We start from the raw sequence: 25,513 nt of genomic DNA on the forward strand, positions 1-25,513 counted from the left end.
CTGAAGGACCTTGTCATTTAATTGAGGTACGGATAATTCACCCCCCTCCTCCCCTCATTTTCTTTACATATATTTCAATTAATAACTATCAAAAAAAAATTCAAAACCTGATATAAGGATTAATATATTAAAAATAGTTTTCAGCTGACAGTTGTTCTTTAAGGACCATGGAATTGGAGAAGCCTATAGTATTTGCCTAATGAATCCATGGACTACTATTCTTTCTAAAACATTCTTACTTACAGGTGTCCTGCAGTACACTGTTACACAGATTTCTATTTTCGTCTGAGACCCCCAGTATGGTGAAAATGTCATGATTTCTCCAATCTGTGTTCATATTTTAATGAATTGTCAATCTCTTCTCAACCTGGATCTTAGTCAGCATTGACAATGGCCATATCCTATGCCCCACTGAGACTGATGCTAATGTTATCAAATCAGCAGATGATTTAGGGACAAATACAAAAATAAGTATTACAGGGCCACATGCCAAATGGTACAGTGCTTCATTATGAATTTTGCAAATAAAATTGAAATCTGGCAAACCTATTAAGGATTGTTTCCCACTATAATAAATTAAAACTTTTAATGCAATAGATAATCATACTGATATGTATAAAGCTCAAACCTTTGTACTGAAAAATATGAATTAACAACAGAGCTTTGATCTAACACATGGGCCCCTTGTCTTTGCAGAGGCTGCAACTCAGTGAAGATGTTGCTGGTGCAACATTCATGGCTGCTGGAAGTTCCGCCCCGGAATTGTTTACATCTGTCATAGGTACAACATTATTATTTAAATACTGCAAATCTGTTATATGTACTTTATTTAATGATTGAATGTCGGTATATACTGTTTGATTCAATGAGTTCTATTTTATTAAAATGCCAATGGACCTACTGTTTGTCACTCACTTACATTAAAGTATATTTTCCAAAATCCAGAGAGAATTTAAAATGAAGCACAGAATATAAACTTTTATAAGAGTGGTGGGTAAAAGGTCTTTTCAAGATCAACAAGGTCCTTTTACTAAATCCCGAATTTTAGCTACCACATGTAAAAAAAAAAAAAATATATATATATATATATATATATATATATATATATATATATATAAAAATCTAAATATTAATTGCTGCTGCATTTTCAGAGGCCAACTCTGTTTCATTGTCCTTGTATGAAAATTGTACCGGGATAACAAAGTTGAATCTGAATCACAAGATTTTAATATTTATTACATAATTTTAAATGTTTATCCAAAAATATTAAATCATTTGAAAAGCTTATCCAACTATATATCATGAAGGCCAAACCAAGCAGACAAGTACTGTCAAAAGTATATTTGAGTTACACCATTAAAAAAAAAATGGTTTGGGGGCGGGGCCTGGCTGCTGACTGAACAGGACGCAGGGTGAGGAAGCTCCTCAACTCTAAAGCATATCTACGCCCAAAAAATGATAATCTGCCCCAAAATTTCGCCCATCAAGGTCATACCTCGACTTGGAAACACGCAGGCAAAACACTGCGGTAAAAACCCGATGGCGAAATACACCCGTGGTGAAGGGGGCGCCTTGCGGCCTACTAACAGAAACCGGGCGGGAGGCACGGCCGGTCTCCTGTCCACTAATCGACTTGCAAGCAGCCTTGGTCTCGCTTTCCCCCCCTCTGGGCCGGTGGGGGTCATCCCGGTCCCTGCTGGGCCTCACTCTAAGGTCCTCCGAGGTCGTTGTGAGCTGCCCACACGACAAGCAGAATGCCTCGCAGTGGCACCCAAGATGGCGGATGCGCCAGTAACTCAAACTTTGGTAAAACATCAAGATGGCCTTACTGACTCACTCATTCGCTTTGAAGCGAGACTGGATGCAGCCTTCGAAAAATTCTGGACCGACCTAACTGAGCGGATGAACCGAGCTCAACCTGCGGCGCCACCACGGGTGAGAAATCAGGCACTACGAGAGAAGAAACACGAGAGTTCCCCCAAAGGCAACCCGACTGCATCAAAGGCACACCGCGCCACCTTACACCTTCCTGGGCCTAGAGCCACCCTGGGAACACCCCGGAAGCTCAGACCACACATGCAGGAGGGAACAACAAGCCGACACCAACACGGTAAAGCTCCCTGCAAACTCCCGGCTGGGAAACACTTTGACTCAAAGAAGACCCAAGTCTGTAGCAACAAGGTGCAGGCCCTGGAACAGGCCTGGGGCACGGGGAGTACCTCGCTCTCGACAAAAGGCATGGCTCACCGCAATGGACAATACACGTATGTAATACAGAAGCCTAGCCAGGGCATTGGCTAACTTACTGACTCTGGGATATGGCTGCAGGCCAAGACAAGTCACTGCACAGGGACTCGGGATCGAGACTGCTGGCCCAGCGGCATCAAAGCATAGAGACATAAAAGCATAAAAGTGTATATGTTTTGCTAAATAACTCAGCTGTACACCAGCTTACACCATAAGCAACTTTGGGATATTAATCTATGTCTAAGCTAAAGTTACATTACCTACTTTATAGTATCATAGCTACATAATTTACTAAGCCTGTTTACGTTATAAGCTCAATATTAATGTTACCTCTTCAATCCTAATATTAGACTCTCAAGGCACTTATGTTATATCGTTAGCAAGTCACACGTGTATAACCTTAAACATCACCAGCATAACTATGAGCGACTTTACCTAAGCAGGTTATTCTATATAAGCAAACTGTTAACTGTTAAGCGTATTATCTCTCCTGTTTCATATAACTACCTAACTATTGTTCTATCTGAAAAATATGCACCCAGATAACATGTCTAGCTTGTATATCAGCTTTTCTATATACACTGTTATGTCTGCCTTAACTCATGACAAAAAAAAAAAAAAAGAGGCTGTTTGTTCACGGAGCCTAATTTACTCGACTGCATTTAATGTTAACGTGCTGATTGCTCCTACTGCTATTTTCTGTTACCTCTTGTATTCTACTACTTAATCCCATATCTAGCGGTCCGTCTATACATGGACTGTAGCTGTCATAATCTTGATCTAGAGAGATCTCTAAATAAGCTTGTTTATATTCCTGTTATTCCTATTTAAAAAAAAAAAAAACTGTGCATCCTAAACGTAATGCCTGTTTGCATGTAAACTATGTATCCTACACTCTCTTGTTCACTGCTATTGGGGCATAACAAGCCATATGTTATTCACTGCACTACAAAAATAAAGAATTTAAAATAAAAAAAATAAAAAAAATAAAAAATGGTTTAGCGCTCAGGATTTCTAGACACTATAATGACTTCAATGAGATGAAAAATACAATCGGATATTATTAAATATACCTGTAGAATTATCCTATGCGCAGAGCAAACTTTGAGTAGAAAAGTTATAATGAAAATGTTATTTGGTATTTTTTTGTGTTTACTAGTTTTTATTAATTTTACATATGAAAGGCACAGCCAAAAGAGACACCTCAAGAGAGTGCACAGCAGAGTAGAACAAGGGGTTAAACTGTTCTCAAGGGGTTAGACTGGTCTTGAACAGTTTAATCCGTAAGATGTCTGCAGCGGCAATGTCCACTCCACCCCAGGCAGAACTTTCAGATTCAGGAAGCGTGGAGCACCGCTGGGCAGGGGCGCTGCTTATATGCTTTCCATTCACTAAACTGGCTTGACAAAGGTACATTTCTTTCCATGGCAATTTAGTGAATGAGGAGTCACTAATTGACTGAAGAAGTCAGTTAATCGAAATCTGAAAAGTCAGAAGCCGGATGCCTCCAGAGGACGTGTGGACATCGCCACTGCATGCACCATCACACCATAACAACTGCATTTAGATGAAGTTGATTTGGTGTCTGGAGTGTCACTTTAAATTTTATATGCACCTTGATTTCTCACTTTAGTGAATAACCCTGATGGTCATTCTAAAGTGAATTAAAATTTTTAGGTCAAAATAGCTGAAATGAAAAAAAATTACAAAATCCACTTAGTCTGCAATTCAGCTACTTTGGCCAATAAAAACTCACTTTTGATTCACTTGGAGTCTTAATACAAGCATTGTTATACACTAAAGTGTGAATTGCAATTCATACTTTAGTGAATGACACTGTTTGTGTTTAAAGGGACGCTCCACTGCCCAAAAAAACTTTTTTAAAAAATCACTTTTTACTATACCCTTAATGAAAACATGCATGCGTTTAAGTATGCACTTTTTCATCGGGGATTTATCAAAAAGCAGCTTGCAGAATCTGTAAATCTCTTGTCTGCAGCCTTTGCAAAACATCCCCTTTTTCCTTATCCCAGACTTTCTGTGGCTGTCCAATCACAGACATTCCAGTACAGCTCAATGAGAAGTCTTTGCAAGGCAGGTGCTGTTGGCAAATTGCCTGCATCTTGCGTTTAGCTCCACTGAGCTAACCAAACCAGGAAGTAATATGACTGGATGTACGATTGACAGGGTGTAAGAAGGTTAATTTATAAATGTGCCAATTTCTGCACTTTTGTAACTTTTGTGCCCACACGGTTCACACATAAAGCATGTCAGTGTTCCTTTAAGACTCAATGACATAATATTTAGGATTATGTCGAAATATATTGCTTGCTAAAAAGGTATTATTATTATTGGCATTTATATATTCTGCAGTGCTTTACAATATTACAAAGGGGGAAATTTAACAATAAATGAGATAATAACACAGTGTTACACGAACAATAGGTTGATGAGGTTGTACATTTATACATTGATTACAAGGCATATCAATTGCTTATGTTGTATAGTATACTACTATTTCAAAAATGTTCACTATTTAATTGTTTTTAACAATGACAGCGTTTACCATTTTAACAGCCTGACTGTGCTTAAAACTTGTGTCAAGGGGGCGGGGCCTGACTGCCAAGATGGCCGGACGTGCTATCTAAACGCTCCGGCACCAGCGGGCATTAAATCTGTAATCTTAGACAACCAAACTATGTATGCAGCACCTGGTGCCCGGAAAATTAAGCAGGACACCCTGCGGAATGCAACGATACCTGCCTTGCAACTAACCGCAACACGAGCGCTTAAACCGGCCATGAGGCCTACACGGGAGCGGAGACGAGTGCCTGGGGGAGGCGGCCGCTAGCCCGGCACAGGAACCGCTCACAAGCAAGAAGCACACGATGCCCTGCTACCCCCCCCCCCCCCCCCCGGACCTTGCTGATATGTCTAACATTGTAAGAGAACAGAATTGCAGATAGCCAGGGCCAGCGTATTGAGTTAGCTTCCCTCAGATACACCTACACAACCACCTCACAGCTTAGCGAGTTAAGCATCTAAGCACATTAACATCGCCTCACCGTTTTATGTACCATTCAGGTCTTATTCATCTTTCCTTGAAAAGGTTTGGTTGCCGACCTATGCCTACAATCACACTATGAAACCAGAGGTGTACCAGGGGTTAAACCCACTGCTAAACCATTTAAACCATTCGTTAACCACTCTTGTATAAGAGCTAGACTAAGCCTATATCTTGTAGATTGAATGTTACTCTATGATGCTCAAAAATTAGCTGACTAGATAAACCAGCGATGTTACCTTCAGTCATGAATCAGAGTTAGCTGTTAAACCTGTTACTACTTACTACTTAAACAATCTCTAAACATAAAAATTGTGCTAGACCTATCTTGCACCTCAATGTTCAAATGTCTATAATGCGATGGAGGATTGCCTTTGGGCTACCTCACAACCATCTGTTATCAGCATAGGCGTGCGCACGGGGTGTGCCGGGTGTGCCTGGGCACACCCTAATCCCCGTGCGCCGCGCATGGATCGAGGCCGGCACGCAGGGCAGCCCTCTCGCGATCTCCGATATTTTCAGAGCGTTGCCGTGGTCGCGGCAACGCTCTGAAAATATCAGAGATCGCGAGAGGAAGGCATGGTCTGTACCCTGCGGAGGTACAGACCACATCACTAGCCCACTGGATCACCAGGGATGATCAGCAGCTTGCTCCCTCTTCCCCCCTGCAAAGTAAGGTAATAAGGGGAAAGTAAAAGGGGAGTAAATGTGTAGTTTTTTTTTTTTTTTACTCAAATTATGAAACAATCAAAATTAATTATATAATTATATTACATAAACTATATTGTATTACATAAACTATACCCCACCACTTACTCACTACACCCTATATACACACTGCACCTACACACACTATACACCTTATATACACCCCCTGCACCTACACACTATACCCACTACACCCCCTGCACCTACAAACTATACCCCCTATACATCCACACTACACCCCCTGCACCTACACACTACACCCCCTGCACCTACACACTATACCCCCTATACATACACACTACACCCCCTGCACCTACACACTATACCCCCTATACATACACACTACAACCCCTGCACCTACACACTACAACCCCTGCACCTACACACTACACCCCCTATACATACACAGTACACCCCCTACACCTACACACTATAACCCTATACATACACACTACACCCCCTGCACCTAAACACTATACCCCCTATGCATACACACTACACCCCCCTGCACCGACACACTATACCCCCTATGCATACACACTACACCCCCTGCACCTACACACTATACCCCCTATGCATACACACTACACCCCCTGCACCTACACACTATACCCCCTATACATACACACTACACCCCCTGCACCTACACACTATACCCCCTATACATACACACTACACCCCCTGCACCTATACACACTACACCCTCTGCACTCACACACGCTCTATACCCCCTATACACTGCACTTAATCACTATACACACTCTATACTTCCTATAAACACACGTATTACACTGCATACACACACAAAAGCACTACACACTCTATACCCCTATAAACACCCTACCACTGCATTCATACTATGCAGATATACACCTCCTGTGCACCCACTGTGCCCCTATGCACACATAACTCCCCTAAACACACACTACACCCCCTATTATTACCACACCAATACACACATGTGCACAACACCTATACGCATACAAACAATGGCACCCCCTGCAATTCCTAGATACATGAAATACAGTCCTTACATGCAAACGCAACACACCACTAGGCACATACACTCTATAAACACACACACAAACACACACACACATATAATATACAGCCCAAAAACACACCTATACACTACAGGCCCCAGCTACATATTATACACCACAAACAGACCCCTTTACACTCTACAGCATAACCGGTCTCCTCTACACACATTCAATCACATAAAAAACATCCAAACATATATAACACCGCAGGGAGCATTCCCACACGTGCAAAACACACTATAACAATCCTTTTCCACTTGTGTTTTCCAGTACCCACTACTGGGGACATCAGAGACAAGTCACTTGGACTTTTCTTCCATCAGACAGCACTGAATGCTCTGGTGGGGTATCACACTAACATAACAATTGAGAGGGCGGGGGGTGCTTGTCTTGGTGGCTGATATAACGTGCCACATTTCTGGCCCACCCTTCCTAGTGGGCTGCTCTGTCTGGGCTGACTTTTTGTCCCAGTCCAGCCCTGCTCACCGGCCCACAGGCAGGAGAGGACCCGGGGAGCTCTAGCCAGCAGTTCCGCTGGTTTCCTCTCGCGAGGTCACACTAGGACCACCAGGGATCAGGCATGGCAGCACAGACACACACACACACACACACACTAACAGCACCCTCACACACACACAGCAGTGTATGTGTGTGTGTGTGTATATATATATATATATATATATATACATACATAAATACGCGGCGTGTGTGTTTGTGCTTTAGGGTGCACACCCTAATGCAATAGGCTGCGCACGCCTATGGTTATAAGCTTATGCACTACAAAAATAAAGAATAAAAAATAAAAAAAATAAAAACTTGTCAAATCACTTTCCTTCAAAAGTCAGTTGAAAAGTTGGACTTTTGTAAAAATCTTCTCCCCAGTCCTGACACGATAAAAAAAAATTACCTTCCCCTGTACTAACACCATCACAACTAATATTTTCTCCAGTTTTCTAAAAATAAATGTTAAGTGTTTAAGTGTCACATCATAGTTCGGTAAATCACGGGTACAGACTTTATATAGTTAAATAGAGATTACTTACTGGCAGCACGGACTGATAATTGGAAGGCATATTCAGAGAATTGTGATGCTTGTCTCACAGCTGCAGGGCAACTCGTTTAATAGTCTGCCTTATGTTGCTGATATATATTAATGAGCGTTCTTGAATTGAGTACATTTCACATGATCATTCTGCAGTCTGTGACCTATTCTACCTGTGTAGTACATTGTACTACAGGTTGTTCTGAGAGTTTTTCTTTTACCATACAGCATTCTGCCTGTTATATCAAATAGATGTTTCTACTCAGATTAAAATGAACGTTGCCAAGATATATCAGAGTTTATCAACACCGTAAAATTTCCAACCAAAAATAAATCTGTCCAAAATAATTACATTGCGTTTTATTTGTCTCTTTTTTTTTTTTATTAGCTGTAATTTAATCTGTTTCCAAACAAACTAATCATCCCAAGTAAGAAAAACATACGATTCCCTTAATAGGGCCTGAATGGGTGCAGACTAGATCAGGAACCGGAGATGGTATTAAATAAACTGTGTATGATGTTTTTGTCTGCACCCACACTGTTCACGTCCTAATATGTTTACTACATTTAATTATTATACATAATTTCCATAATACAAAAAATAGTTGCTAGTCTAATGGCTCAGCCAGTCACGATGCCTGTAACAGACACGATTTATTCAAAGATGCCAATTGCCAAGATACATAAACCAGTTTGATACAATTTCAAGTGCTTGATAGTGAAAAGGATTCGCCTAAAATTTATTTTGGCAGTTATAGACTTCCTGGAAGGCTAACTTTGGTTTGAATGCACTTGTATATTGTACATGTAATTGTCCAAGTTTTCTTTATAAAGAATAGCACATTTTACCATACCCATAAACCCTACCTCCCTGACAGACGTGGTACACTGTTAATAGCATTATTTTGTCACATTGCTCAATAAGTTCAGGCGTTAGTAGGTACCGGTCAGTGAATGTTCTTTCTTTTCTGGGTTCTGATGTCTTTGATTCTGTTATTTTAACTTGTACCTTCTATAATGTAATACTAATGTGGCCAGCATTCTACAATTTTATATTGATTTTTATAGATTTAATATTATTAATCACTGCAATGTAAGGAACGACGAAAAACACAAACGTTTTTTTTGTTTTGCTTTAATGACAATGAAAGCACATTCCAAAACTATAAATCATTAATTGTATCCCTCTTTTCCAGGGGTATTCATCACGAAAGGTGACGTGGGAGTAGGAACCATTGTGGGATCTGCCGTATTCAATATTCTATGTATAATTGGAGTCTGCGGGCTGTTTGCAGGACAGGTAAAATCAATCGTTACAAACTGTTGCTTTACGTTACCCATTGCAACCTCGAATATAATGCAAAGATAATTTGGCAGAAAAGAACATTTAAATTGAAAAAAAATATATTATCGATTTCTATTATTGAGCTTGATGTAGTGCAGTATGCTTAACCCTTTCTGTCCCAAATAATTAAGAAACACCTGACTCATCTCTTTAAAAGGGTGGCCGCTAAAGGTGAGTGCGTGGCATACAGAGCCACAGATTGTAATATTATTGATTGTGTCCTAGTAGTGTCTCATTAACCATTTTAAAACACACAGTGATGCTTAAACTTAGATGATGGCTGTATTGTAGGACTGTTGGTGACATTCGGTGCAGAAGAGAAATGATACCACAGTACATTTTCACCTAGTGCATTACTGTAACACAGCCCTAAGTGGTGTTGTCTAATTTTATCCTTCACACTGATGGTAATTAGCACTTAATTAAGGTTTTCATTTGTATTGTTCTAGTGTTATCGAGCTTGCCTTAGCTTCCTAGCTTCTCTTATTTTTATAAGTAAGTTTATATGGCTTGCAAAATAAAATACGGTAATAGAGACTAATCTAAAATTCAAATCCAGACTGCAAAATGTAAGAATAAAAGAGAGAGCTAGACTGTTACTAAAGCTGAGGATTAATTTTATTTCCAGAGCAGATCTTTTCTTCTGAAATTTGTAGTTTGGATTTAATTTGATAAAATTCTGAGTATAGTAAATAACCCTGTAGGCGTTTCTGATAATACTAACCCATATTTACAAGTTAGCAAGCTAAAAACGTTGCCTTAATTTAATATTTTTTATTTGCTTATCAAATAATCACAATCTATTGGAAAAAATGATTTTCAAATTATTGATTTACAGACGTCACCATTAAAGTATGTGAGAAGGTTTGCAGATTGTGATCAATTGGAAAAGATTATTAAGTGATTAAATTGAAGCCTTTGTTCTTAAAGGGACACTACAGTCACCAGAACAACTACAGCTTATTGGATTTGTTCTGGTGATTAGAATCATTCCCTTCAGGCTTTTTGCTGTAAACACTGTCTTTTCAGAGAAAATACAGTGTTTACATTACAGCCTAGTGATGTCGCGAACATAAAATTTTCCGTTTGCGAACGTCGAACGCGAACTTCCGCAAATGTTCGCGAACCGCCATAGACTTCAATAGGCAGGCGAATTTTAAAACCCACAGGGACTCTTTCTGGCCACACTAGTGATGGAAAAGTTGTTTCAAGGGGATTAACACCTGGACTGTGGCATGCCGGAGGGGGATCCATGGCAAAACTCCCATGGAAAATTACATAGTTGATGCAGAGTCTGGTTTTAATCCATAAAGGGCATAAATCACCTAACATTCCTAAATTGTTTGGAATAACGTGCTTTAAAACATCAGGTATGATGTTGTATCGATCAGGTAGTGTAAGGGTTATGCCCGCTTCACAGTGACAGACCAAACTCCCCGTTTAACGCACCGCAAACAACCGCAAACAGTCCATTTGCACAACCGCAAACTCCCCATTTGCACAAGGTTGGATACCAAGCTAGCCATGTCCCGTTCCTTGTCCTCACTGATGTCATTGAAGGTCTCTTCCTCCACCCAGCCACGTACAACACCAAGGGTCCCCGAAAGTTGACAACAAGCCCCCTGTATTTTTTTTTTTTAAATGTACACTACTGTTACACCAGATATGAGTTGCACTGGTGTGACACTGTGCCCTGGCAGGCCCTGAAACACACACGTGTGAAGGAAACTGACTGCTATTATTTCACAGTCAAATTTCTAGTTTTTTTTTTTTTATGTACACTACTGTTACACCAGATATGAGTTGCACCGGTGTGACACTGTGCCCTGGCAGGCCCTGAAACGCACACGTGTGAAGGAAACTAACTGCTATTATATTACAGTCAAAAAAGTTTTTTAGTTTTTTTTAAATGCAAGCTATTGTGCCCCCAAAACGTTTGTGTGTGGGGGTGCTGGAATGACATGGGCCAATGGGAGCCTGAATCAGCTTTTGGCTCCCACTGCCCCTTTAAGAGCGAGCTCGTGACTCGAGCCGTGCTCCTAGTGCCAGGCGGGCCACGTGACCGATCACTGCAGTCAGTGCACGCGGCTAAGTCAGAAGAGGAGATCAAGCCGCATGCGGCTCGTGTGGAGGCAGGAGTGATCCAGCCACGCGTGGCTCAAGCTTAGGAGCCAGGTCGGTCCCAGGATAAGGTAAATACAGCCACAGACACTTATCCCAATCACACACCTTTCCTAACGTCCTATCCCATTAAAAGCATATAACCGCGTATTTCATAAAACAGACCCCCTACTTCATCCAGGTTACCGATCGATGGTTCGATATTCTGAGCCCTCTCTGATTTACTGTACACGACTATTCGATATTCCCACAAATTTTATATAGCATTTTGTTTGTTTGAGACCACCTTAAAAATATTGGATATCGCTAAAAATCATGATCACTATATACTTTTTCTACAAACCTCTAAAACTAACCAAACTACTCATCCATCCGCTATACCACTTTATCCCACCTAGAATTAGTGCCCAGTTAAAATACCATATATACTCAAGTATAAGTCTAGTTTTTCCGCACATTTTTTGTGCTGAAAAACACCCACTCGACTTATACTTGAGTCAATGCCTGTATTATGGCAACTTACATTGCCATAATACAGACCAGGACCGCCGGGCTCATTACAAGCAGGAAGCGTTTACTTACCTTTCCTGCAGCTCTCTTCTCCTGCGTTCTGGTCAGCTCCCCTGTAAATCTCGCAAGAGCCGCGGTTACAGAGCGTTGCCACGGGTTACCAGACCGCGAGAGTTACAGGGGAGCTGACCGGAACGCAGGAGAAGGGAGCTGCAGGAAAGATAGGTAAATGCTTCCTGCCAGTCCCCCTCCTGCACAGTACACACCACTGGACCACCAGGGACAAAAAAAAAATTAAATAATAAAAAAATAATAATAAAATAAAATAAAAAATGTAATAAAAAATATTAAAATAAAAAATAATTATAATATTAAAATAAAAAAATTAGAATATTTAAATAAAAAAAATAAAAATAATAAAAATGCCCTCCCCCCACACACTACACACACACACACACTCTGCATTATATACACACACACTCATACAAACACACACTCTGCATTCACACAAACACACAGAGTGTGTTTATATAATGCAGAGTATGTGTGTGTTTGTATGAGTGTGTGTGTATATAATGCAGAGTGTGTGTTTGTATGAGTGCGTGTGTGTATATAATTATAAAAATCACAGAATTTCATAGCCCCAAGTTTTACCCTCGACTTATCCACGAGGCATAGCATATTTCACAATTGTTGGTCACAAAACTGCACTCGACTTATACATGAGATCGACTTATACACGAGTATATACGGTACTTGACTCTTACTTACCCACACTCAGTCATGCCACACACATTTCACCACTACGCTCACTGAATCCCTCTGACTACGGCTAAATTCATCTTCTACATCAGAACACTACTCCTAAGATTGGGTTGTATCCATGTCTCGGGTCTTTCATTTAGAATAGGGCCAGCTTCGGTCTCCTTCAACACTGACACTCCAGTGCATATTATTAAAAGATTGGGCAGATGGAAATCCTCAGTCTACAACCGATATATTCCTCATCCCGAGAAAGAAATGAGGAAAGCTTTTAAAAGTTCGGCTTTGTAAATTTGATGCAATAAGTGTGTTTTTCTTTAATACCTTTTCACCCTCTTTGCATGAACCGATTTACCTATATTTCTAATATGTTTCTGAACATATATATTATATTATTCACTCACTCACTCACTCTCTGGGCCGGCCTAAGACATCATGCTGCCTAGGTCCAACGATAAATGACTATGGGGGATAATGTATAATAAACACAGGTTACTGGCTATGGGGAGGATAATGTATAATAAGCACAGGTTACTGGCTATGGGGGGATAATGTATAATAAACACAGGTTACTGGCTATGGGAGGATAAGGTATAATAAACACAGGTTACTGGCTATGGGAGGATAATGTATAATAAACACAGGTTACTGGCTATGGGAGGGATAATGTATAATAAACACAGGTTACTGGCTATGGGGGGATAATGTATAATAAACACAGGTTACTGGCTATGGGAAGGATAATGTATAATAAACACAGGTTACTGGTTGTGGGGATAATGTATAATAAATACAGGTTACTGGTTGTGGGGATAATGTATAATAAACACAGGTTACTGGCTATGGGGGGATAATGTATAATAATCACAGGTTACTGGCTATGGGGGGATAATGTATAATAAACACAGGTTACTCGCTATGGGAGGATAATGTATAATAAACACAGGTTACTGGCTATGGAAGATAATGTATAATAAACACAGGTTACTGGCTATGGGGGATAATGTATAATAAACACAGGTTACTGGCTATGGAGGATAATGTATAATAAACACAAACACACACAAAAAAAAAAGGAATGAAAAAAAAAAAGAATGCAGCTTCAGAATTAATCTAAATTGTAGGCTGTCTAGGAGGTTGGAGGGTCTGGGAGGGAGGGTCTCCTGCTGATTGGCTGGAATGTGTCTGCTGACTGTGAGGTACAGGGTCAAAGTTTACTCAATGATGACGAATAGGGGGCGGACCGAAGATCGCATATGTTCTCCGTCCGTGGCGAACGCGAACAAGCTATGTTCGCCAGGAACTATTCGCCAGCGAACCGTTCGGGACATCACTATTACAGCCTAATGATAGATCCACTGGCCACTCCTCAGATAGCAGTTAGAGATCCTTCCTGGGTCATGGCTTCCTAAAATGCATCCAAACATTCAGTATCTCCTCCCTCTGCATGCAGACACTGAACTTTCCTCATAGAGATTCATTGATTCAATTCATCTCTATGAGGAGATGCTGATTGGCCAGGGCTGTGTTTGAATTGTGGTGGCTCTGCCTCTGATCTGCCTCCTTGTCAGCCTCAGCCAATCCTATTTGATCAGGCCACCACTTCCAATGATGTCAGAGGTAAGAGGAAGTTCACAGGCAGAGGCAGCAGCTTCAGGCTTGAATACAAGTAAGATCTTTCTATTTTTATGGAGGCAAAGGGGGCCAAGTGGGCTAGATAGTGGTTTTACTACTATAGGGTCAGGAATACATGTTTGTGTTCCCTGCCCTATAGTGCTCCTTTAATTATCTTAGCAACTTCTATGACTAAAATTAGTGCTTTTTGTTTCATTTTAAGTTTCCTTATTCTTTATTTTCTTCTTCCTGGTAGGTTTAGTGGGCTACAAGAGCAATGCATATAATCATAACACCAAAACTGTATGAAAAAGTGTGTTGTATGCTTCTAAACTCGATTATGAGGGTTTAACTCCTGTTTACTATTAAAGGAACACTCCAAGCACCATAACTACTACAGCACCTCAAAGTGCTCTGGCGCTTCCCTACATAAGTAGTCAAACTGTTTGCTAATGGTTTGACAACTTACCTGGGTGCCTGTACCTGCATTTCTGCACTGGAAGCTGTCTTCACTGAGCTAAGCCTGATGGTATCTGAGCCAATGCACTTTAGAACTTAGCTCAGGAGAACTAACTGAAGCTCCTAGAAGGAGCTTCCAGTCCTCACGTCCAGCTGCAGAGATGCAGGGAGTAGTGCCCCGAGACCATTAGCATACGGTGTGACTCCTGTCATTTGGGGGAGAGGGGGACAGAGAACTCCTGGTACCAAAACCTATACAACCTACTGTAGTTGCCATTGAGCTTGGAGTGCAACTTTCACAACAACAAAAAAAACCTACCGGTATATGTATTGGCAGTTGGATTCCCATATAACCAGAATTCAGGGCCGGTGCAAGGATTTTGGGGTACATAGGCGAAGATGTATTTTTCGGCCCCCCCCCCATTCAAAAATAACATCTTCACCTATGTGCCTCTTAACCAGCCCTTCTCCCCGTCCATTATTGGTCCCCTCCCCTGTCCCTTAGTGTTCTTCTGACAGTCACACACACTCAATGACAAACACAGAGACTCACTGATCTGACACACACACACACTGATTGACACTCATTGACAGACACACTGATAGTCACACACAGACTCAATGACAAAGATACTCTCACTGATTTGACAGACACTCACAAACACACACTGACAGACACACACATACACTGACAAACTCACATGCAACACTCATACAATCACTCACAGACACACATACACTCACTCACGCACACACTCACAGTCACTCACAGACACACATACACTCACTCACGCACACACTCACAGTCACTCACAGACACACATACACTCACTCACACAGTCACTCACAGACACACAGTCACTCACAGACACACATACTCTCACTCACGCACACACTCACTCACACAGAGACACATACTCACAGACACATACACACTCACAGACACACAGACACTCACACACTCACTCACACAGACACTCACACACAGACACACACACAGACACACAGACACTCACTCACACAGAGACACATACACACTCACAGACACACAGACACTCACTCACACACAGACACTCACACACACAGACACTCACACACAGACACTCACACAGACACTCACACAGACACTCACACACACAGACACACACACACACACACTCACAGACACACAGACACACTCACTCACAGACACACAGACACTCTCACACACAGAGACACATACTCACTCACAGACACATACACACAGACACTCACTCACACACACTCACACAGACACTCACACACTCACTCACAGACACACAGACACTCACACACACACACACTCTAACACAGACACTCACACACACACACTCTAACACAGACACTCACACACACAGACAGACACTCTCACACACAGACACATCACATACATTCACAAATTATTTTAATACATAAATAATATCCACCCAGCCTCCCTACCTGGAGAGCTGGTGTGGATCATTCCCTGGGGTCCAGTGGGGCTGCTGGGCGGCGTGCGGCAGTGCTGTGATCAGGCGCTGCGAGGGAGCTCTAACCTCTCTGCTCTGCTCCCTCGCGCGCTGCCTGTCTGCTGATACCGCGGGAGCCGGAATATGACGTCATATTCCGGCTCCCGCGGCATCACTAGACAGCGCGCGAGGGAGCAGAGCAGAGAGGTTAGAGCTCCCTCGCCGCGCCTGATCGCAGGACTGCCGGTCACTGAAATCTTGCGCCCCCGGAGCCGGTGCGCCCTAAGGCGGACGCCTGTGCCGCCTTATGGACGCGCCGGCCCTGGCAGAATTGCATCAGATGAGAGTTTCCCCATTAGAGACCAAGGAAAAAAATAAAACTGCAGAAATCCTATAACCTCTATATATCCTATAGTCTTTTATTAGAGAATGCTATTGTTTTCTCTTTTTTTTTTTTCTTTCTTTTAGGCGACTTGCCTAAAAACGCATTTGAGTTTTTCTTTATTTTGCCGTGAATATGGCCACAAAAGTACTTAGAATTCTAACTTGATTCCATGTTTCTTATTGAGAAAATATGCTACCAGTACCACTACGCAAAAGTGTATAAATAAAGTGCTGAAGAGAATGTGTTTAAACGCATTGTTTGCATTTGCTGAATAAAGCAGATACTATTCTGGTAGTTACAATGATCACAGCATGAATCATTTTACACAGTAAACAGAATAGAGTCCTGAATAGGGGCTGTGCTTTATTGTGTGACCATATGAATACAATTGCTGTGCTGAATAATGTGTCTGCACTAATTGCCGTCTTTATTGTTACAAATTCAGGTTCTTTAATGGTGTACTGGGTTATCTGCAGGAGTGAATTTAGAATTCTGACATTAGGTGGGAATATCTGTGAGTCATATATACTAGCCTCTATCAATAATCTCATCCACAATAATAATAGTAATAAGAGCATTGCAGAGTGCCAAATGTACTTCTCCAGATCCATTGAAGTATACCTCAACTCCCGCAGATTGATGGCTGGAGGTCCAGAATATTTTTTTTTCTTTAATAGAAACATATTTAGATTATATTTCAACAGATTTAAAACTGCTAGCTGCTCAAATGGATAATGGAGGATGGCATGTATGACGGTATTTTCAGTCAATGCAGAAAGAAAGAAGTATTATAGAATGAAGAATGTGGTGTATGTGAATATAGTAACTAGCTAGAGAGACGTATTATAGAATGAAGAATGTGGTAAACGCGAGTATAGTAACTAGCTAGAGAGACGTATTATAGAATGAAGAATGTGGTGTATGTGAGTATAGTAACTAGCTAGAGAGACGTATTATAGAATAAAGAATGTGGTAAACGCGAGTATAGTAACTAGCTAGAGAGACGTATTATAGAATGAAGAATGTGGTGTATGTGAGTATAGTAACTAGCTAGAGAGACGTATTATAGAATAAAGAATGTGGTAAACGCGAGTATAGTAACTAGCTAGAGAGACGTATTATAGAATGAAGAATGTGGTAAACGCGAGTATAGTAACTAGCTAGAGAGACGTATTATAGAATGAAGAATGTGGTGTACGTGAGTATAGTAACTAGCTAGAGAGACGTATTATAGAATGAAGAATGTGGTAAACGCGAGTATAGTAACTAGCTAGAGAGAAGTATTATAGAATGAAGAATGTGGTGTATGTGAGTATAGTAACTAGCTAGAGAGACGTATTATAGAATGAAGAATGTGCTGTATGTGAGTATAGTAACTAGCTAGAGAGACGTATTATAGAATAAAGAATGTGGTGTATGTGAGTATAGTAACTAGCTAGAGAGACGTATTATAGAATGAAGAATGTGGTGTACTTGAGTATAATAACTTGCTAGAGAGAAGTATTATAGAATGGAAAATGTGGTGTATGTGAGTATAGTAACTAGCTAGAGAGACGTATTATAGAATGAAGAATGTGGTGTATGTGAGTATAGTAACTAGCTAGAAAGAAATATTATAGAATGAAGAATGTGGTATATGTGAGTATAGTAACTAGCTAGAAAGAAATATAGAATGGAGAATGTGGTATACGTGAGTATATTAACTAGCTAGAGAGAAGTATTATAGAACGGAGAATGTGGTGTGTGTGAGTATAGTAACTAGCTAGGGAGAAGTATTTTAGATTGAAGAATGTAGTGTACTTGAGTATAAAACTAGCTAGAGAGAAGTATTATAGAATAAGAATGTGATGTATGCAAGTATAATAACTAGCTAGAGAGAAGTATTACAGAATGAAGAATGTGGTGTATGTGAGTATAATAACTAGCTAGAGAGATGTATTATAGAATGGAGAATGTAGTTTACGTGAGTATAATAACTAGCTAGAGAGAAGTATTATAGAATGAAGAATGTGGTGTATGTGAGTATAGTAACTAGCTAGAGAGATGTATTATAGAATGAAGAATGTGGTGTATGTGAGTATAGTAACTAGCTAGAGAGATGTATTATAGAATGAAGAATGTGAGTATAGTAACTAGCTAGAGAGAAGTATTATAGAATGAAGAATATGGTGTATGTGAGTATAATAACTAGCTAGAGAGATGTATTATAGAATGAAGAAAGTGGTGTACATGAATACAGTGACAAGCTAGATAGAAGTATTATAAGTATTATAGAATGGAGGGGTTCAGAAGAAGCAAGAATCTCAAACATATCATTAAAATATGATAAGTTATAATAAGAAATGTAAAAAGTCTCAAACAGAATGAGCATGAAACCAAGTCTTCTAAAAACAATAATATCTTACTTAATTTAGGAGTAAAAATGTGTACATAAATTGTATAAAATCCATTAGAGATCAAAAACATAAAAATAATGAATAATATTGCAGAAGTGGCAAAAAAAGTCTCAATATGGGACTTCTGCAGTATTAACTCTGAAAGTGATAGCGTTTTTTTATAGGAGGAGTAGAAAATGTCTTAATTTATTTTCCATAATTTATTTATTTTTCTTTAATTTATTTTAATTCATTTTATGTTTTTGATCTCTTTTGGATTTTCCACAATTTATGCACACATTTCTTTCTACTAAATTAAGCAAGATATTATTGTTTTTAGTATTACGGTTATATATTGCGCTAACTCATATTGGGTAACAACTAAAGATGTTTGTGTATGCAATAATACATGTTATAAATCTTTTTCTATTTTGCTATATAAAGCATGAAGCTCACTGTTTGTTGTAGCATTTTCTACAAATGACATGAGACTTTCATGTTGTTCCTTTATTGTACATTAGCCCTGATGTGCCACTTTATATTATGTTTGTCTTCCATTTCATGTCCTTTAATAGCTATTCTCGCTTTCAAAGGCCTGGCTCCTTTGAAATCTGTAATGCATGTTGGATCCACTAGCACAAAGATAAGTAATTCCCTTCGATGTAAGACCAACTAAGGAAGGAAAAGCCAGCCAGAGATTTTTCTAACTTTGTTACTTTTTTGCAAGATGCTTCTCAGATCACAGTTACTATAGAAACACCAGCTTTGTTATTTACTTAAGTGAGAATTCAAAATGAATCTCAAATTAAAGGCCAAAATAGCCGAATTAAAAGAATATCTGACTTAGAGAATATTTGCCGTTTGCCTACTATGACCTTAATTTTGAAGTTCAGTTTTAATTCTCACTATAGTGAATACCACTATTACTATAGTTTGAGTAGACAGTCTACACATCTCTTCTTTTTTGTATCAGAGATTTTATAAAAGAAATGTTTTTGGTTTTTGTTACTAGAAAAGAACAGGGAACCACTAATGGGATGGCAAAGATTGTAACAGACAGAAGAGTCGTTGAGGACATTGTAAATACAGAGTTAAGATGTGATACTTGATGATTTGGGAACCCAATAAAGGAATTTTCAGATTGGATGAGCAGAAATGAAAACAATGGCTAGGGAAGATGATTAGTACTATGTTCCAGTAGACAAGATGAGTTGGGGGGGAATTGAAGTGTTTTTGAAGATCTTGTGTGAGAAATTAGAAATTAAAAAAGCAGAGATGCGCTCCAGTATTCTATGTAACACGTGTTACCACATTTATTGAAGAAGAAAGATATGTAGCAAATGTTTCGGACAACAAGCCCTTTCTGAGTCAAGGACAAGATGCAACGAGTCAAGGACAAGATGCAGGGAGGTTCTCCCGAGAGCTTGTCATTACAAAATTCTGTTAGTCCAATAAAAAAAGGTATTACAAGATACAAATTGTATCTGTTTTATCACTGGACTGATACGGCTACAATCTCTACTATAAATATATGTATATAAGTGCAAGCACTCACAGAGCTCCCAAATGTGCTTTATTGTATCGAACTCCAAACATGACATTCAAAACAAATGTGCAGTTCAGCATTCTGATTCTACAGGGTCATTATCAAGACTATGGTGTGTGTATGTCATATGTATGTACATACACACATACCATAGTCTTGATAATGACCCTGTAGAGTTGAAATGTTTGTGTGTGTGTATAAATATACATACATGTGAAGTGATTCTTTGTTAAACTAATTTGCATATGCCTACCCAGAATCCTTTGCGGTAGTAACATCACGGCAAATTTGTGTGTGAGCTGTGTCTACATGGGGAGGCTATGGGTGCCATGTGGCTGTGTTTTGCATCTATGAAGATGTTATATGCGGGGAAGATGTGTGTATGTGTGTGCCAGGGGCGGGCTGGGAAGGGGGGCAGGGAGGCAATTGCCCCCCAGGCCGCTCTAAACCCAGGGCCGTCTGCATCCAGCAAACAAAGGAAAAATCTGAATCCCCTGCCTCTGGCTGAGGACTCAGATTTTTCAACTTACCTCACTCTTCCTGCAGTCAGTGGAGTCGGCCTCTCCTGATGATGTCATGAGGAGGGGTCGTGACTTTCACTGCTCTTCTCAAAGGATCGCTGGGGAGTCTAGGAGAAGAGCAGAGTAAGTCACGCCCCCTCCTCCTGACATCATCAGGAGAGGCTGACTGCTGCTGAGGTCTGCTGGTTGCTGCACCTGCTGGCTACTGCCCACCCCTCCCTGGCCTAAGGTAAGACTCAGGGAAGGGGGAAATACACTTTAGTTTTTTTTATTCCCCTCCTCAGCCCTGTCCCCTTAGTCAGCCCCTGTCACCCCTCCTCAGCCCTGTCCCCTTAGTCAGCCCCTGTCCCCTTAGTCAGCCCCTGTCCCCTACCTCAGCCCCTGTCCCCTACCTCAGCCCCTGTCCCCTACCTCAGCCCCTGTCCCCCTTCGTCAGCCCCTGTCCCCCTTCGTCAGCCCCTGTCCCCCTTCGTCAGCCCTTAGTCAGCCCCTGTCCCCTTAGTCAGCCCCTGTCCCCTTAGTCAGCCCTTGTCCCCTTAGTCAGCCCCTGTCACCCTTCCTCAGCCCTGTCCCCTTAGTTAGCCCCTGTCACCCTTCCTCAGCCCTTTCCCCTTAGTTAGCCCCTGTCACCCTTCCACAGCCCTGTCCCCTTAGTTAGCCCCTGTCACCCTTCCTCAACCCTGTCCCCTTAGTTAGCCCCTGTCCCCCCTCCTCAGCCCTGTCCCCTTACTTAGCTCCTTTCCCCCCTCCTCAGCCCCGTCCCCTTAGTCAGCCCCTGTCTAAAAAAACAAAGAAAGGACATTATAGGAATGGTGTGCAACCAGAGATTGGTCAAAAATCATTGGGAGAGTGGAGTGATCGATAACAAGTGAATTAATGAAGAAATTAAGAAATGTTATTTAGAGCTGTTTGAGACAAGTGTGAGTATTTTAAATGTAATACTTAGGGGTATGGAAACCACAAAATAAATGGCCAGAAAAGAATGGCCTTTGCCCCTGTCACCCTTCCTCAGCCCTGTCCCTTTATTCAGCCCCTGTCCCCTTAGTCAGCCCCTGTCCCCCCTCCTCAGCCCCTGTCCCCTTAGTTAACCCTGCCCCCCCTCCTCAGCCCTGTCCCCTTAGTCAGCCCCTGTCCCCCCTCCTCAGCCCTGTCCCCTTAGTCAGCCCCTGTCCCCTTAGTCAGCCCCTGTCCCCTTAGTCAGGTTTGTCCCCTTAGTCAGCCCCTGTCCCCTTAGTCAGCCCCTGTCAGCAAGTGTGTGCCTGTCATTGAGTGTCTGTTTAGGTGACTGCCCCCCTCCCCCCCTTTCGATCACATGGGAAAGGTGTTGTTACTCTGCTCTTGGTGCAATGGGCCACTTGACTGGATTTGCCCCCCAGGCCTAAGGCTGCCAGCCCTCCCCTGGTGTGTGCTGTGTGTGAGGAGGCTTTGTGTGCTGTGTGTTGGCTATATGTTTAGAGGCTGCGGTACAGTCGTTGTGGGGGGGGGGACGTACCAAAAAATTTGCCCACTGGACCAATAGGGAGTAACCAACACACAGCACACAAAGCCTCCTCACACACAGTACACACATACACACATCTTCCCCGCATATGACATCTTCATAGATGCAAAACACAGCATCGATATATATATATATATATATATATCATTACATTATTCTTATTATTATTTATTTACTTATTAAGATAATTTTAATTCATATATTTTTACTATGCCTTAAAACAGTCAACTTCAACCTAGCATTTCCAATCTCCATTGGCATTCCATGAAAATGAATTTAATATCTTATTGGAATTGTTTATTGGAGAGATTAAGGCTTATTTTTCCTTTTTAGTGCTTCCATAAGGCTATCTTGCATGAGCCCTAATCTTTTAAGCTTTAATTTCACTGACAGAAAGTAATTCAGACTCGTACAGTCACTGTCCGGTGATTACATGTGGATGAATTTTATTTCTTTTTAGATTTAACCTGTTTTCTCGTGCAGAAGAAAAACTCTGTTGCTTTATTTCAGAAAATAATAAACTCCAAAAAATGATGTTCTAATTATTGTTATTATTTATAAAGCGCCAACATATTCGTTAGTGCGGTACAATGGGTATAATATTTTATATTCCCTACTGTTGAAAAAGGCTAGCCTGAATCACAAGACCAAGAATGTGTGGGTAAATAATAAGAGAGGAACAACAACAGAAATCAGGAACATATGTTATATTGAAAGTAAATATAATATTAAACCCACGTAATAAATTGCACAGAGTAACAAAGCATATTGCTTAGCAGATGTCAATGTAAAAGAATGCAAAAAGAACAGACTGGGCAACTCTGTTTAGGAGCCCAAAACAGCTGCAACATTTAACACTCCACAGAGACTGTCTCATGGTTTGCAGTTTAGCCGCCCTCCCCAGCGGAGGTCTGCCAACCCTCTGTTCTAAAGTGTTAGAACAGACATAGAGATTTGCAATTTCTAGATTTTTAATTCTTTATTTTAGTAGTGCATAACAAGGTAACATACTTGCGCGAGGTACCCCGACGGCAATCCTCTTGCATTGTCAAAGAATACATAACAGTGGGGTTATCAATAATACATGCACAATTTTTATATTTATAAATGAACAACTGCTCCGTAGGAACCTTCAGTTAAATTACATTGAGTATGCTTGGCATGGTTAGGTAATCAGGCTTGGAAAACATTTTTAAAAGTGACAATAGTGAGATTGGGGTAGGCTTGCTAGGCTGCATACAAGTACAATTCACTATGATAGCAAGGTCGTTTAGTCGTTGCAGGAAGGATTTCTTTAAGTTAGGTCAGTGCCCTATGGCCCTGAGTTAAACTCCCCTTTCCCTGTATTACCTGTTGCTTCAAGTAGATTTGTGGGTCTATGCCCCCATTGATTTTCAGTGTGCTGCTGATAGCAGGACCTGGCTCAGTTGCATTTAAAGAAAATCGTGTTGCCTACAGGGGGTTTACCACTTGGGACCGCTTATACAATCTTAAATAATGCAGGCAGGGATGCGTTATCTATGGGTCGTCACAAGATGAATCATATCATGTACAATCTTATGTGAATCAAATTAAACCAGGCGAGCATATGGCCACGCTGAAATGTGGATCAACGTGGCAGATATTAACATTGTATGACCAGAGCTGTCTGATTGATTACACGTTAAACTTTTTAGCAACACATTTCTAGTCTGACTAGGCATAGTGTGTGTGATTACATGTTGCGCTAAACTTAATCTTGACAGTTACCTATTCTAACTAATAACAGATTATACAAATATGCATTGGGACTTAGCCTTGCAGGAGACCATAATCACAGGATACATGAGGGTATTACCACCCAGAGAAAGTCCACCGGCTGCAGAATATGTGTGCTTATTAGCGGGCTTAGCCTTGTGCCCAGAGTCCTGTGGTCATCCATTTCTCGTCGCCAGCAGGTCACACTATGGCCAGTTGTTAGAGTCTTGCGGCGGGGGTTCGAAGCGGTGGATCTCTGGGCGTGATGGGAGTTGTTGAGGTGGGTCTTCAAGCCGGGGTATGGCTGCTTTCTGGCTCTTTGTTTCGGCTGCAGTGTTTGTGCCGGTCGAAGGGCAGTTCGATTCTCCGCCGTCTTCCCGGGCTGTTGCAGGGTTGGAGGTCCTTGCTGTAGGTCGTGCGGTAAGCGGCGGCGTGTATGACTCGAGGCGGGCTTCCGTTTAGGCCCCCGCTGCTGCTCGCTTGTTTCGTGGCGTATGCAGTTTTGAGATTGCCTGTTGGGCAGCGGTGAGGTAGAGCCACCAGCTCCTCTGATCCCATGCGCCCCTGCTTAGCAGTCTCGCTGAGTGTTTCGAACTCCGCCGAAAGGTAGGCCCCTCTGAGGACTCCGGCGCACGCGGCAGCCGCCATCTTAGGTGATGCAGTCGGGCCCTCGAGTTTGGTTGCGGCACCTTTGAGCTCCAGTGGTCAGATCTCCGGGTGGGGACCGGGATCACCCCCCCGGTCCATGGGGGGGGAAACGGGGCCGGGTCCGCCCAGGTTCATGTCCCAGGCTAGGCGCTGTATCGCAGGATAGTGGGGGCGGCGGCCGTCCGCCCCACTCACCGCCGGAGAAGGCCCCAAATGGGACCACAAAGTTTTCTCCGCCAGGGGACTGCAGCTTGATAAGCCAGCCTCACCCTGGTTTCAGCCGGCCTTCTGCTTTGGGCAGTGTTGCTGTCGGTCGGTTTTGTTGGTGGAAGAAATCGCTTTTTAATCGTTTTTGGAGTTTTGTAGCAGGAGCTCCTTTTGCCTGCGACCGTCCAGCCAGGCGGTCCGGCCCCGCCCCC

The 25,513-nt window shown here is 41.6% G+C and overlaps 1 protein-coding gene across 1 annotated transcript in view; it reads left to right on the forward strand.

Annotated features, from left to right (window-relative positions):
- Positions 1 to 25,513, forward strand: part of SLC24A3 (solute carrier family 24 member 3) — a 345,921-nt gene that overhangs the window by 228,021 nt on the left and 92,387 nt on the right. Inside the window, exons 5-6 of the mRNA XM_063443684.1 lie at positions 697 to 781; positions 9,301 to 9,404. Coding sequence (XP_063299754.1) covers positions 697 to 781; positions 9,301 to 9,404 — 189 coding nt within the window. The remainder of the gene's footprint in view (positions 1 to 696; positions 782 to 9,300; positions 9,405 to 25,513) is intronic.

The sequence above is a fragment of the Pelobates fuscus genome, chromosome 2 (assembly GCF_036172605.1).
Source record: "Pelobates fuscus isolate aPelFus1 chromosome 2, aPelFus1.pri, whole genome shotgun sequence".
Lineage (NCBI taxonomy): Eukaryota > Metazoa > Chordata > Amphibia > Anura > Pelobatidae > Pelobates > Pelobates fuscus.